Source organism: Tasmannia lanceolata, unplaced genomic scaffold (genome assembly GCF_043159265.1).
Source record: "Tasmannia lanceolata isolate RefF3 unplaced genomic scaffold, GAP_Taslan_0.1 ptg000018l, whole genome shotgun sequence".
Lineage (NCBI taxonomy): Eukaryota > Viridiplantae > Streptophyta > Magnoliopsida > Canellales > Winteraceae > Tasmannia > Tasmannia lanceolata.
In genome coordinates this window covers 8975487-8989929 of record NW_027518695.1, presented here as the reverse complement: position 1 = coordinate 8989929, position 14443 = coordinate 8975487, and the positions used below count along the sequence as shown (strand labels likewise).

The window sequence follows — 14443 nt, the reverse complement described above, 5'->3', positions numbered from 1 at the left end:
ATTTCAGAATGTTTCGTTCCTCTCCGAAACCGAAATTTCAGCCAAAACTTCAAATTTTCGGCCGAAATCATTTTATATAATATTTTATCTCGTATACAATTTCGATCGAAATTACCGAAATACGCCTGAATACAAAACAACCCCAATTTTTGGAGGTGGGCAGGAAGGAGGTTTCAACGATATCCCTATTTCAACTCTACCATTCCCATCCAGGCATCAGGTTCACCTTCCATTTTTTCAGACGTGACTCTTAGAATTGGGTTAATGCAAAATAAACATGTATATAATAGGTCCTGCAGGATTCTACTTTTATTGTAACATCATCCCCTCCCCCCTACAATCTGTTATAGGTCTTTTGAAAGCACTTGATGTAATATCATAGGGGGACAACTTGTCCCTAACTGATACTATTGGAAATTAATAAGATGTCAATTTTATTTTTTTTAAAAGACATGTATATAATAAGATGCATGTTGCAAATGCTTCAGTAAATATTCTACTATTCAGCTACAATGTCTGGAAATGCTTGTTTTTCTGTGAGTTCTGACAATTTCTCTTCCAGTTCTATCGAACCCACTAGCAAGAAAATCATTCCATCAAAAGCCATGTGAAAACTCATCAAGATCCCATACTTTTTCCTCCATTATCTTGGTAGCTCCTTCAAAATTTAATCCAAGCCTTACAGAGTAATGGCAAATCTAATCATTCTCATGCCATTTCAATCGACAGAAAGTTGTAACAGATGTTACTAACCAAACTAAGAGTAACAGAAAGTAGTTGAAATGGCACTAAATAATTTTAGAGGGCATTTGTTTAACTTCCAAAGATGCATAATCCAACAATGGGAACTACAAGATGAAGGCACCAGCCATGCACCAGCATCCAAATGCTTGGAATTCCTTACAATGCCGATTATAAATGAAAAACATAATTAAAACCAAGAATAAAAAAACAAGCTTATAGGAGCCAAGCAGAAGAAACATCCCCCATCTCTAGACCTGAGGCTTTGTATCTTCATCTTCTTCTTCGATCTTGGGAGCCAAGTAAAACCTGATATAGCCCATGTCAGCGATCTTGTATTCAACTACAACAGGCAGCTCTGAAGACAGGCTTATGGTCACAGTGTTCGACAACGGCGTTGCTTTGGTGAAAGAGTTCATGTATCTCAGAGCAAAAGTCAATGAGACAGGTTCTTGCATCTCTATAATGGTTGCTTCGTCTGGCTGTTTTACTCAAGAAAATGCAGAAAATAAGTAAATTGCTTCCTGTTATAATAACATTTCATTGACAATCTCATCATCATATATTCATGTGAGGCAGAACTTTTTCAAAATTAAGGACCACTTTGGATAGCACCCAAAATTGGCTTAATCTCACTTGCAAACAGAATTTAAATGCAGAAAATAAGTAGATTGTATGACAACATTTCATTGGTGATTGTCATATATTCATATGTGAGGCAGTACTTTTTCAAAACTAAGGACCTCTTTGGATGCCACCCAAAATTGGTTTAAAGTTCACTTGCAAATGGAACTTTAAGGCCTATTTAGAAGCCATTAACCAGTATCATTTCTAGAAACATTATAACCTTTATTTGCAAATAATCGTATTTAATATCCATTAACTGGTATCATTTCTAGAAACATTATAACCTTCTAATAATCATGTTTAACTTCAAAACCATTTGCGCTTAAGATTGTGTTTTCAAATAATTTATAGAGTTATCCAAATAAGGCCTAACATTACTTGGATCATTTCCTCTAAAACAGAACCACCTTCTCCTGAGCAAAATGGTTATGGGATTTTTCAGTTATTTGAGGTCGTGTTCGTCAACCCTTCTAGGCAGTGCTTCTGAGCTTTATCAGTAGGGGAGAAGAAAAAATGGAGAATGGCATTTGGTAAATCCAACCTGTTCTGACGGTTTCTCCAATTTCACAATCTCCATCAGTGATTGGCTTTGATTTGCACCAAAGTCTCAGAGCGAAGCACAGTCGCTTCAAGTGAGATTCTGTTCCACTACTTTCGCCCAATCAGTAGATAAGAGAATGAGAAGTGTTGAAGAAAGCAGAGCCTCAAAATCCAAATCATATAGCAACTTAACTACACAAGCTCAAACAACTCTTCCCAGACAAAATAATGTGCAGAACATTCATTTCAATGGAGAAAAGATTAGCAGAAGGAAAAACAGGCACCTTGTCAACAGAAGTATTCTGTCTGCAAACAACATTTGCAGTTCCAATATCACCTCTCGTAGAGAACTTTACTCCTTCCTTTGTTACTGAAATTACAACTGTTCCATACCAAAAAAAAAAATACAGATAAATAAATGTTACAGAATAAAAATTAATAAGCAAAAAAATAAATAATACCTGTATCTCCAATGGTGCTGAGATCCTTGCAAATCCTAGCAAATTCGGAAGATGGCATCCGCACAATGGAATGATACTCTGCTTCTGGAATCCCAAGATGCTCGCTATCAATGTCCATCAGCTTCATCTCGAAATCAGCTATCTTATCTTGACCTTTGAAATTTTTTTTAAAAAAAGGTACAAAAAAGAGAGAAAATATTTGAGTCAGGATCAGTAGATAAAACCCAGAAAAAACCATAATTTCGTTATGGATTTTTCCTTCCTTCCTATAGGCTCTGTTCACTTGAGTTCCCGGGAAAGCAAATCCCTGGAAAACAACCTCTTTTTTACCTCTTTTTTCCTTGACAAGACAGAATTCTAGTAACAAGCCCAGGTGGAAAATGTCAAATAATGACATGGAAATTGCCAAAAATGATGTGGAAATGTCTCTTTTCTAACAAGTGTGGGAAACCAAATCCCACTATTTTGGTCGGATTTGCTTTCCCGGGAAAACTAGTGAAAAAAGGTGGGCAACAAGTTTCTCGGGAAACCTTTTACTGCACAGTTCCTGGGCACGTGAACAGGCGCGGGAAACCTTTTCCTCCACAGTTTCCCTGGATTTCTTTTCCTAATGCCAAGTCTGATTTCCGAGAAACCTTTTCTTTTCTTTTCTCGAGAAAACAAGTGAACAGAGCCATAAAGAATTTGGAAAAAAATCCCCCCCTGAAGGAAAAATATTTCAAAAATTCCCTAATTTTTTTCACACAAGAACAAATATAACTTGAACCAATCTTATTCAATTTTTATAGAGAAACCTTCAATTTATGATGATATATCTTAACTAACCACAATCATACCATGAAAAGATTATGAATTTGATAATGGAGACGGGAGGCTTAATGTTTCTTCCAATTAGAATTATTAGTGAGTAAATCGAATAAATGAATGAAGGGGAACAAGACCTGTTCTTATAATAGAGTTCCCCATATGTGACTCTTAAGCCATCACAGCCTTTCACCATGCCCCTTCCCACTCCCACCGTTTCATCCCAACGGTCATAACAATGGTTCATTCAGTTACAAACAATTAAAGAAAAAAATTCTCGAGAAAAAGAATTCCATAAGAAATGTTTTTCTTGCAGTCCAAACAAAACCCAAAAGAACCCAAAATAAATAAATAAAAGATAAGATAGCTAAGTCTCTTCCATAGATTTCTAAATTAATTTTTTTAATAAAAATAACCCAAATCAATGACAGGATTTAATCAGAAAACAATCCAACTTTCTTTTAATCGATCCATGCCGTCCTACACTGAAAAACAAAACAAAAACCCTAAATATAAATGAAATAAAACAAAAACCCATATCAACAAAAATATGATTCAAATAAGATTTATTAAAAAAAAAACATGAAGAACTTACTGGGGCTCTCGAACATGAAAGTGACAGTATCGCCGCCATCATCGGCCTTGATGGTGATGATGTCATCATTGCCTGCGCACTTTAGCATCTTGGACATGTTATTGAGGTTCATACCCATTGACAGAGTTCGATCACATCGGTAATGCTCGAAACCCTCTGATCTGAGGAGGAGGGAGACGAGTGCCACGTGGCTCGAATCCATGGCCTGGAGGGAGAATCCTGTGGCCGAGCAATCAAAGTTAGCATCGGTGACAAGGTCCTTAATGGATTCTAGAACCTTCTTCAGCAAGCTACCTTGTACTAGTCTAAGCTCTAACATCTTTGTTTTCTTCTTCTAATTCTCTCTTTTCCTCAACAAAAGAAAGAGAGATAGAAACGGGAAGAAAAATATAAAAGAAAAAAAGATGGCTTGAAGGGTCTGTGAGGAAGAGAAAATGAGAGGAAAGTGATGGGATAAAGGAGCTGTTTTTTTAACTGTGAAAAAGAATTGGCGGGAAACACTTCTTTCCCGCCATTGGGTTTTTTTTTTTTTTTTTGAGGGAGTAAAGCTAACATGCGCCGCTGGGTAGGGTACTCAACCTTCCTAACTATCTGTGATGGACGGTCTGGATCGTTCGGCCTATTAGTTGGGACCAAGCCCCAAAAAATAACTTTTTTCATATTTCAACTACACAGTACATGCGATTGATTGGCCTTTTTCACTATCAGTTTCGAGGCCTTGATGAAACGGCCAGGATTATTATGAGGAACTACTGCCACGTGTACGATGATAAAAATTACATATTTTTAAGATGTTTCTCAGCCATCCACTCTTTCCACAGCTCAATCTTTATCTAGGTTCAACACCACGGTGAATGTTAGGTTTACAAACTTGTGCTTCTTTGGAAGCCCCTGAATTTGTTTGCAGTCTTATTTGCATGCCCCTGAAAATGATATTTGGAGTCCTTACGCCAAGCCTCTTCAAATCAGATGATCAGGAAATAGGAAACAGCTAACATCAAGCCAAATCACTACCTCTACTAGATATGAGTACAGGGGACCCACTGAATGGATGATCTAAACCATTCATTGTTTGGTCCATGCAGTCTTTATGCCCTGCCCCAAAAATCATCTCATAGGCGACAGTAACCAGACTTGTGGAGCTTTTCCTTATCGTGCCGTACAAAAAGTGGGGGCAAAAATTGAAGGGCTAGGATCATCCTACTGTAAGCTTATTCATATCAGATCTTCGGGAAATTGCTAGAATGCTAATAGCAAACCAAATCACTCTCTATTCGATATAACAATGGTCAGATTTGCATAAAAACACAGCAAAGTGTCACACAAAATGCAGTATCACATGAATCAAGTAAACAATGACGAGTTTTACTCTCACACTGCTGGGGAAGAAACAAACCAGATAATCAAGTTTGCCAATTTCCCAAATCATAAAACCAAGGTAAATGGAGAAGAAACACACTGAAATAGGTTTTTTTAACCTGGATAATAAACACTCAATGGGAGAATGGGTAGGTCAGAGGTCCGGAAAAGATGCTGCTGTACGCTTGATTGAAGCGCATTTGATGAGATGGTTATAGCTGCCTTTCTCCTTGAAAAGCTGTTTGAAATGGTGCTTGCAGTATAGAATCCCTTCTAGGGCAGCATAATTCGACGGAGAAATGGGGCAACCTCCATGGGAGCATTTGAAACAGGACTTGTGATAGGCCTGACTCTCTACAGTTACCTGACAAAATTCAAAAAAAAAAACACCCGGGTTAGAACAGACGCGCAAAATATTCCCATAAAATCACATATCTATACCATATTACTTAGCCACAAGATTCAGGAAAAATCAGAAACCTGATCTAGGCCAGAGTTCAAGTTAACTCCAAGCTTGGTCAAATACCCCAATTGAGTTTCTCAAGTTTAAAAAATCTTGCAGTCTGTTAAATGTTCTCAAATATTCAAAAGTTTTCTGTAGTACTAGTTATGTTTTTCTTGTCGTAAAGAAAAAACAAATCAGCCTTAGTATTGGGCAAAGTGTCAAACTGAGTTACTGGGTCTTTTGAGTATTTCATTTTCTAAATATGACACATTGTTTATGCAGTCCAAACAGACTTACTGGGTCTTTCGAGTATTTCATTTTCTCAAATATTCAAAAAGCACTAATGCGCGTGCACACATTATATACATTATATGTATATATACACATCGGTGCCATGCCTAATTTTAAGCATATATATTAAATGTATATTATATGGGGAATGATATTTCCACCCCTCTTTCTGGCCATTCCCCTCTCCCTTTCTGTCTCATTTATCTAACCAGCCCAAGCCGCTAAACATTTTCTTCTCTCAAACATGCACATACTTCAACCCCAAACCCAGATCTCCAACCTTCTATCACCGACTCCTTCCAATTAGCCAAAGATATTGACAGCAACAACATGGGTTTTAACTTCTCCTCGTCAAAACGAGGCGACATGGACCAAAAGATTCGCCATTCAATTCGGCGATGATGTAAAAATACAATGGGGATGGCATTTTAGTTTCTCCTCTCAACTAAGATTGTTGGGCATTTAGGTTCTCTCCTAAGTGATTGGGAGAATGAGAAGAAAAATAGCATTCGAAACTCTTTGTTGAATGTGGTGGTGATGATTTCACAAAAGAGCTTAATAAATGGTAGACGGGGTGACATATGATAACATAGACTGAGATTAATCACTACAAAAAGAAGATTGCCTAAGGCAAATAATGCAAAATCTTATGATGGTGAGCTTCGAAGGAAAACATTCCATTTGAAGGACCGAAAAGGATCGTTAAAAGAAAGCTGAAACACAAAGGTTAGGCCAAAGTACAGAAACTTTCTGATCGGAGATCAAACAGAGCTCCTCATCACATCGCATATATGAATGCATCTGCTGCAAGACACATGATTTATCTTAGAGAAGAAAATGTTTACCGGCTGGGACCGGTCTTGGAGAAAGGAGACAAAAAGAGGGGGTGGAACAGCCAAAAGGGGTGGAAATATCATTTCCCTACAACATATAGGCTACTGATGTTGCCCCTACTATGTTTTAATTATTGCACAAGCTCAGCTTGTCCTCTCCTTTTTAAATTGATGTCAAAGGTTATTACAGTTCCCAAAAAGCTCTCAGAAGCCATTTAAAAAAGAAAGGACAAGCTGAATTTGTGCAAGTATTAAAACATGGTAGCGCCAATATCACTAACCTATAACACACACACATATTTAGCTGAGGCTTAAATAAGATCACCACTTGGGTTGTAATCACTATGGTAATGTCTCCATGAACTTGGTGAAGGAGATATATATTAGCTCCCTGAGGCCCGAGTTACAATCTCATTAACCTCTCCATGCACATGGTGAATTTGACATTTTTTTTTTGAAATGGTGTGAATTAGACATCTATTAGCTCCTTAAGATCCTGAACATGGTGAAATGGGGTACTTAGTAGGAAGGTCTCCAGCAAACTGAGCCATCTCTGCTCCCCCAACAGATCGTATTAAGTGAATCAAGAAAGATCCTCAAGCTTTCAGCAACGGACACATATCAGCCATTTTGGAGCATTGAATAACCAAGTCTGTTGCTTGTTCAAACGCTAGCGAGATAACTCGGCCACCATTAATGGGCACTTTGTGGATAAGCCGCTGGCTATATGCTTAACACATGCAAGTCGAACGTGGTTTTCAGGGAGCTGGGCAGAAGGAAAAGAGGCTCCTAGCTAAAGGGGCCGTTTGGATACGCGGATATTAGAATCTTGGATTCCCTCAAAATCGTGGATGAAAGATGAAAGAAGGACACCATCCATCGCTTTTTGATTCCTCGCCCTTCTTTCCGTCCAGCGAGAGTAGGAGATCGCCCTTGTTTCCAAGTTTTAGAAATCTTAGGATGGGGGAGAGATTTCTAAAACCTGGATTTCCTACTTAAACCCTTAGAAGCAGGAATCTTCCCTTGGGGTGCTGCTCCCACCTCGGAACCTTGATTCGGCGCTCCTTAGGAAGGAGTTTGCAGGGAGCGCGACCCCAAAGAGATGGCAACCGCTCCCATGACCCTCATAGCTTGCTTCTATTTCTCCATAAGTCCCACCATCACCGACTTCCTCGCATCAAACTCCTCCAACGCTTTAAAGTACTTCATTAAAGCAAGCACAAAGGCTTGTGCATCTTCAGAAGGCATAAAGAATGAGTGCAGTGCACATAAATGAAGATGGTTAGAAGTTATTACTCTTTGTTGTACTTCAATTTTGAAAAGATACATATGAAAATTGTTATAAACTATTATTTTTTGATGTACTTGAATTTTGAAAGATATATAGAGAAAATATTGCATACACGCTCCCCTGACGCTCCCAAACATAGACTCTCCTAGACCACACGCTTCATCTGCAACCTACTTCCCCCACATTTGCAACCAACTTCCATTGTAAAATCCAAAATTTTACACTGCTTTCAAACTAAAACCTGGATTCTGAAATCCACGTACCCAAACAGGGGGTAAGTCTATTGGAATTTGCAAAGCCAACCCACATCAACTGGGGCTAGAGCATAGTGACCTAATAGATAAAAGACAACCTAGTCATGAAAATTAGGTTGATTTATTAAGTCACCCTAGCCGCTATCGGTTTTTGTGTGTGTGTGTGTGTGTGTGTGTGTGTGTTTTTTTTTTTTTTGTGGGGGGGGGGGGAATGGATGAAAGACGCTAGAGAGGTGTTCTGGGCCTATTAGACGATTAGCATATCACTCACTGCTTGACCAGATAATCATTGGGGGAGACTCCCCCAATGTAATCAGATTTGTGAGATAGGAGATTAAATACACTGGAAGATTCGTTGATGCTATAGAGAAGATTTTGGATATACTGGGATGCCATATTCAACATGTTTAGTGCTTGGGTAATATGGATGCATATGCACTAGCACCCTTGGGAGTAGATAGAGAGACGGTTATACTTCTAGACCACATTCCTATTTGAGAACATTTTTATATAGTGTGTTTAGTCTTCTTTCCTCTCATTGCTTGTATTTATGCTTTTGACCATCTCAGAACTTATGGTTTCTAAGCTTGCAAAAATTGAAAAAGCACGAGGAAAGAAGGGGCATCTATAGTTGCAGACTTTAATTTCAGCAGCGTGTGTGAGTGCGTGTGTCTGCATTACATGGTCAGCTTCCACATAATAAGAGATGAAATTCTCAACTCCAATTATATTTTTGAAAACAAGGAAAATCCACTCCTCAAATTCACTAACAGCGTCCAACATTAAGAAAAAATTTAAAAGAAAGCCTACACAGGTAAATATATCCTCTTAAGCACCGTAAACCTTCTATGTGATCAGCACCATCCATTCAATCTAATCCTAGCCCATGAAACCTATGAAGCACTTGTTTACTATTAGCCTGAAAACTTCCCAAATAAGAACATAGAAATAAAGAAACAATATGTGTGGCTTTCTACTTATATGTCTCCTTTAAATCCCCAAAACACAGAAGAGAAGTAAAAGAAGTAGAAGCCAAGAACCTAACTATAAAAATGTAATTCTATGATCAAAAGATGAGAAAAAAGATCAACAGTTTTGAGAGTTTGGAAACCAACCTTTTCCAATGGATATGCTGTTTTACCACAAGTGGCACATTTTTCTTGTGTCCCAGAAAACATGCCGGCAGCTTTGCTAGGCGACCTTGTCTGAAATACAAACAGGGCATCAAGAATCAATGACAGATCATATTTGATGCCTTCATGGTATAATTTTCCCAATGAAAACCAAAAGATTTTCTTGCTCCAAATTACAGATAAATTCAGGGGTGCGAGCATTAAATTACCAGTCCTGGGGGTAACTTGTCAGCCGACTTTGCAGCTGCCAAGAAAAGAGAAAAACATTGTTCAATAAAAAGGATGAAAATAATGCTGATAAGAAATCAAGGAAAGAACATCAAGCTACAATGAGAGGTCTTACGTGACGTAAAGCTCTTGTTGAAACTGCCGTTTTCCTTTAAGAGCTGTTCAAAATGAGGGTTGCAGTATAGAACACCTTCCAATGAAGAGAAATTGCTCAGCTGAAAACACATAAATATAACTAAGTGGGCCTTTTGGCACTTTATTTTTTCTGAGTGATAACTGGAAGGAATTTACTAATAATAAAGCATAAACTATACATCATGAGTATAATACATCACATGTAAAGTAATCACAGCTAAAGGGAGAATCCCTCTACCAAGCAGCTAACAATAAAAAAAGCACTGGCACGATCGGATTATAACAGATCGAAATGGCTTTTGACAAGCCAACTTCTCCCCACACCCTCTTTTGAAAGATTGCCCACTAGCTCCTTAGCTGGGTGTATGCTTGAATATTGCCAAAAAGCACATAAACCTTTGAGAAAAATCATCAAAAATCTCAGAAATTGAATTGTTGCATGACCTCAACTGCAAACACAAAGCGAAGTGGGAAAAACTAATAATAATCAAACGGAATAAGTCTAGTAGGACCCTCCTTCAAATAGCATTGAGATTCGACACGTTTAGTGCACGGATAATACGGATGCAGATCCACTAGCTCACTTGGGAGTAGACTTAGAGAAGATTTTACTTGTAGACCACATTCCTATTTGAGGACGTTGTTGATAAATTTATTTTGAGGTCCTATTTAGTCTGCTTTTCTTTTTTCCATATCTCGCATTGCTTGTATTTTTATGCTTTGACAATTTCAGAACCTATGGTTTCTCAGCTTGCAAAGATTGAAGCAGCGAAGGGGAAAAAACCCTTTCCACATTAAGATGTGGAGCAGACTTTAATATCAGAAGGGAGCATCTATAGTTGCATACTTTAATGTCGGAAGGGTATCTATAGCTGCATTACATGGTCAGCTTCTGCAGGATATGAGATGAAATTCTGAACTGCAATTATAATTTTCAAAACAAGGAAAATCCACTCCTCAAATTCACAAACATCGCCCAGCATGAAGAAAAAAAATTCTAAACAAAGCCCAAACAGGTAAATATATCCTCTTAAGCACCCCAAACCTTCTATGGGATCTGGACAATTCATTCAATCTAATGCTAGCCCTTGAAACCTATGAAGCACTTGTTTCCTATTAGCCAGAAGACTTCCTAAATATGAACATACAAAGAAGAAACAATATGTGTAGCTTTTTCCTTACATGTCTCTTATAAATTGCCCAAACACACGGAAGAGAAATCACAGTAGTAGAAGCCAATAAGCTAGTATAAAAATGTAATTCTGAGAGCTAAGCCTAAACATAAGAAAAAGAACAACAGTTTTGAGAGTTTGGAAGCCAACCTTTTCCAATGGATATGCTATTTTACCACAAGTGGCACATTTTTCTTGTGTCCCAGAAAACATGCTGGCAGCTTTGCTAGGAGACCTTGTCTGAAATCAATACATGGCATCAAGAATCAATGACAGATCTGCCTTCATGGAATAATTTTCCCAACAAAAACCAAAAGTTTTTCTTGCTCCAAATTACAGATCAATTCAGTGGTACAAGCATTAAATTACCAGTCCCGGAGGTAACATTTCAGCCGACTTTGCAGCTGCCAAAAAAATGAAAAATATTGTGCAATAAAACAGATGAAAATAATGCTGATAAGAGAAATCAAGGAAAAAAATCAAGCTTCAATGAGAGGTCTTACATGACGTAAAGCTCTTGGTGAAACTGCCGGTTTCCTTGAAGAGCTGTTCAAAATGAGGCTTGCAGTATAGAACACCATCCAATGAAGAGAAATTGCTCAGCTGAAAACACATAAATATAAGATAACTTAGTGGGCTTTTGGCACTTTTTTTTGTTTGAATGATAACCGGAAGGAACTCAATAATAATAATATGTAAGCTATAGATCGCGAGCATAATACATCACATCTAAAGTAATATCAGCTAAAGGGGCGATCACTGTCTCATGCAGCTATCAATAAAAAAAACATTGGCACAACCGGGGAGTTCACCTATACTTTCCATATCCTTGACTTCTTACTCTAGGGCAAGACCCTTGATAGGACCAAGTGTGGCGGACCTCGAACCCCAAGTGGCACGCACGGCGGCGGCACTTCGGCTGGCTCGGCTCGTCTGCATCTCTTTCTTGTTCTCTTCTGCTACTTATATCTCGTTTCTTGCTTTCTTGATCTCCGCTGGAGAGTATTTTCCCGTTGAGAGAGTGCATTGCCTCTACGAAGAGGGATACATTCTCCTAAGAATACGAGAGGCTCACTGGGTCTCGTGTGAAAGAGATAGTGTCTATTTTGCTCTAGAGTCCACCCAGGGAATATGAGTCCTAGGTCTCAGTCGTTACTCTGTTCTAATCCACGCAGCCATCCTTAGTGGTTTGTGAGCTCAAGGGGTGGAAGATCTTTGAAGTAAGGACTTTTGAGGCATTTTAAGTATACGCGAGGTATATCTATACAGTAAGAATCTGAATATTGCAACATTAATCCTAGAATGGTAGGAGAAATTCAAGATGAAAAGAGTACTTTGCAAAAATGTGGAGGCCCTTTGGTGATGTTGCAGGAAACAGAGGACATGTGACACAAATCCTACGATGTTTGGTGATCTAAGATAATCCGAGTTATTGATTGGGCATAGGCAAAGATGTGGAGACATTGGTGCACCTGAATCACGCCTGATCATCCTGAAAGTACATGATCCAGGCCCAACCGGCTGAGCAGATTCGTCCAAATTTCATGTAGTAGTTTCAAGACAAACCGATTGTTAGAAAAATTCGAAATTCAACATTTGACAATTAATTAATCAGGGAATCTCTCATTCATATCGTAGCCTGTTGTGACTTATGCAGCCTGGGTCAGCGCCCAAAGAATAATTTGCTTCTTATTGATGTCGCAAGCCTGCCACATTCTCCTTCAATCTAGCCCCTTAATTCTTACTTTCACTGTATCTAGGTTTTTAGGCTAAACGAAAGGCAATACAAGCATATTCCATTCACTTTAGCATTTCTTTCAAGAATTTGAATTAGAACAAAGCAGTGAAAAATGAAAAGCATCTTATACCTCTAGTCTTTAAGCTGAGAAAGTCATGCTGAAATTAAAGTAGTGACCACGTAAGTACATCTCCATTTAGTCTAGAACAAGTCAAATGAAAATGTGCGGGAGAGTACAACTCATTTCATCGGTTTACTGTACTAACTGTCAGTTCATCTAATTTCTAACACATTCTATAGAAGCGATGAATATTTCATCTACAACCAAGCACAATCTCTGCATTTTCCAACCTCTGAGAAAGAAAACGAGACCAGCAAAACAGAAAAAAGATAAAAAGGCATACCTTTAGGGTTCCTTTGCAGTGATTGCACTTGAAACATGCCTTATGGTAAGAAACTCCATCAGCAGAGACCAGATCTACGACGTACACTGTCTTATCGCAAGCCTTACACTTCTGCTGCGTTCCGCTGAATGCCATTTGCCCTAACGGTATTCAACTCACTACGATCTGATCAAACACGTAGAAGATCGACTCAAAAACATAAAACAAAAGGAAAACCTTTGAAAATCTAGATCCTCCAAATTGACGATGGTGAGATAGAAATCGAGGGAAGGAGAGGTTATAATCACTTCAATAAACCGAAGATCTAGGGTTCAAATGATCGGATCTAACATAGATCGACCTGATCGGATAAAACAGAATAAAGAGAAGAAACTAAACGTGATGTCTCTCAAAAGATCTTCGCAGCTACGAACTTCCCTGAGCTGAATTTATCGTGGATCAGGAGGGATTTGAGGTTACAAGGAAAGCGCGGAGAGCGTAATATCTAGTTGTCAGCTTTTGTCCCCCGTTTTCATCAAGAAAACTATAAAAGTACACCTTTTTAAGAGGCTGATATCCGCACTATTGTATTTTAATAATGGCACACTTTCTCTTACAATTGGCCAATTGCTATTCGCAGCCAATCAAAAGTGTAAAACAACGTGATTAGTGCCATTATAAAAAAACGTGAAAGTCTGCCACAAATCCTTCTTCCAAGGGATGCGACTTATCATACTGGTGTCCAATTCGCTGGAATAATGGCTAGCTCTCTACCGGTCAAAGGCTTAGTTCTTTGACCACGAGGTGGCTGTTCTCTGCTGAAAAGGTAGCCCGCGCTACATGGCTTTTTGCAATATTGCCTAACAAATCCCCGTATGTTGTGAGAACAATGCAAATAATCAATTTAGGTCCCACATTACGATATTTTTGAGCAATCCGGACCGTTGATATTGAACAGAATAAAATAATCCCCGTCTTATCTTTTCTTGGGAGAACCCTAAACTAGACATTACCCATCAAAAAAAGAAAAAACCCTAAACTAGACCTAATAGATCAACTTTTTATCGACAGTCTGGCTGTAATTTTTTCCCTTTGATTGGATCAACGGATACGATAAAGTCCATGTGCAAAATTCCTTGTTTTGTCGCCAGTATAGAATTAAAATCGCTGCCCTATTTGGTTGCGGGTTTTTTTTTTTCCTGGGATTTATGTGGGAGAAAAAAATCCAAGGAGATTGGTGGGGAAAAAAAGTCCTAGAAGTATCCCGGTAAAATAAAAACCACATGTTTGGTTGACCGGACTATGGTGGGAATTGTTTGGTTGCTTGAACTGTTGGGAAGAAAAAAAAATCTTCTCAAGCTTATTTTTGGTTCCCTGGAGTTTTTTTTTTTCCTTCCTGGGGTTTCGTGCGGG

At 38.5% G+C, this 14443-nt stretch overlaps 2 protein-coding genes across 2 annotated transcripts; both read right to left on the bottom strand.

Annotated features, from left to right (window-relative positions):
- Nucleotides 1-764: 764 nt before the first annotated feature.
- Nucleotides 765-4681, bottom strand: LOC143849475 (proliferating cell nuclear antigen-like). The gene is made up of 4 exons (XM_077358491.1): nt 3769-4681; nt 2370-2522; nt 2193-2290; nt 765-1223 (listed from the first exon to the last, which is right to left on the bottom strand). The coding sequence occupies exons 1-4, from the start codon at nt 4085-4087 to the stop codon at nt 993-995; spliced, it is 801 nt and encodes a 266-aa protein (XP_077214606.1). The 5' UTR covers nt 4088-4681; the 3' UTR covers nt 765-992.
- A 335-nt stretch (nt 4682-5016) lies between these two features.
- On the bottom strand, nt 5017-13575 carry LOC143849476 (LIM domain-containing protein WLIM2b-like). Its single transcript, XM_077358492.1, has 8 exons — nt 13052-13575; nt 11413-11512; nt 11279-11313; nt 11060-11149; nt 9718-9817; nt 9584-9618; nt 9357-9446; nt 5017-5491 (listed from the first exon to the last, which is right to left on the bottom strand). The coding sequence occupies exons 1-8, from the start codon at nt 13184-13186 to the stop codon at nt 5282-5284; spliced, it is 795 nt and encodes a 264-aa protein (XP_077214607.1). The 5' UTR covers nt 13187-13575; the 3' UTR covers nt 5017-5281.
- Nucleotides 13576-14443: the final 868 nt, after the last annotated feature.

Bases quoted from the DNA above. Each gene is read 5' to 3' on its own strand.
- LOC143849475 (XM_077358491.1), bottom strand. From the start codon at position 4,087: ATGTTAGAGCTTAGACTAGTACAAGGTAGCTTGCTGAAGAAGGTTCTA. The intron at 2,291-2,369 runs GTATTATTTATT...GGTATGGAACAG, and splicing joins CAGCACCATTGGAGATACAG to TTGTAATTTCAGTAACAAAG. The intron at 1,224-2,192 runs GTGCCTGTTTTT...TGAGTAAAACAG, and splicing joins AGAATACTTCTGTTGACAAG to CCAGACGAAGCAACCATTAT.
- LOC143849476 (XM_077358492.1), bottom strand. From the start codon at position 13,186: ATGGCATTCAGCGGAACGCAGCAGAAGTGTAAGGCTTGCGATAAGACA. The intron at 9,818-11,059 runs GTTGGCTTCCAA...ATGTGTTTTCAG, and splicing joins TAGCATATCCATTGGAAAAG to CTGAGCAATTTCTCTTCATT. The intron at 5,492-9,356 runs GTTGGTTTCCAA...GAATTTTGTCAG, and splicing joins CAGCATATCCATTGGAAAAG to GTAACTGTAGAGAGTCAGGC.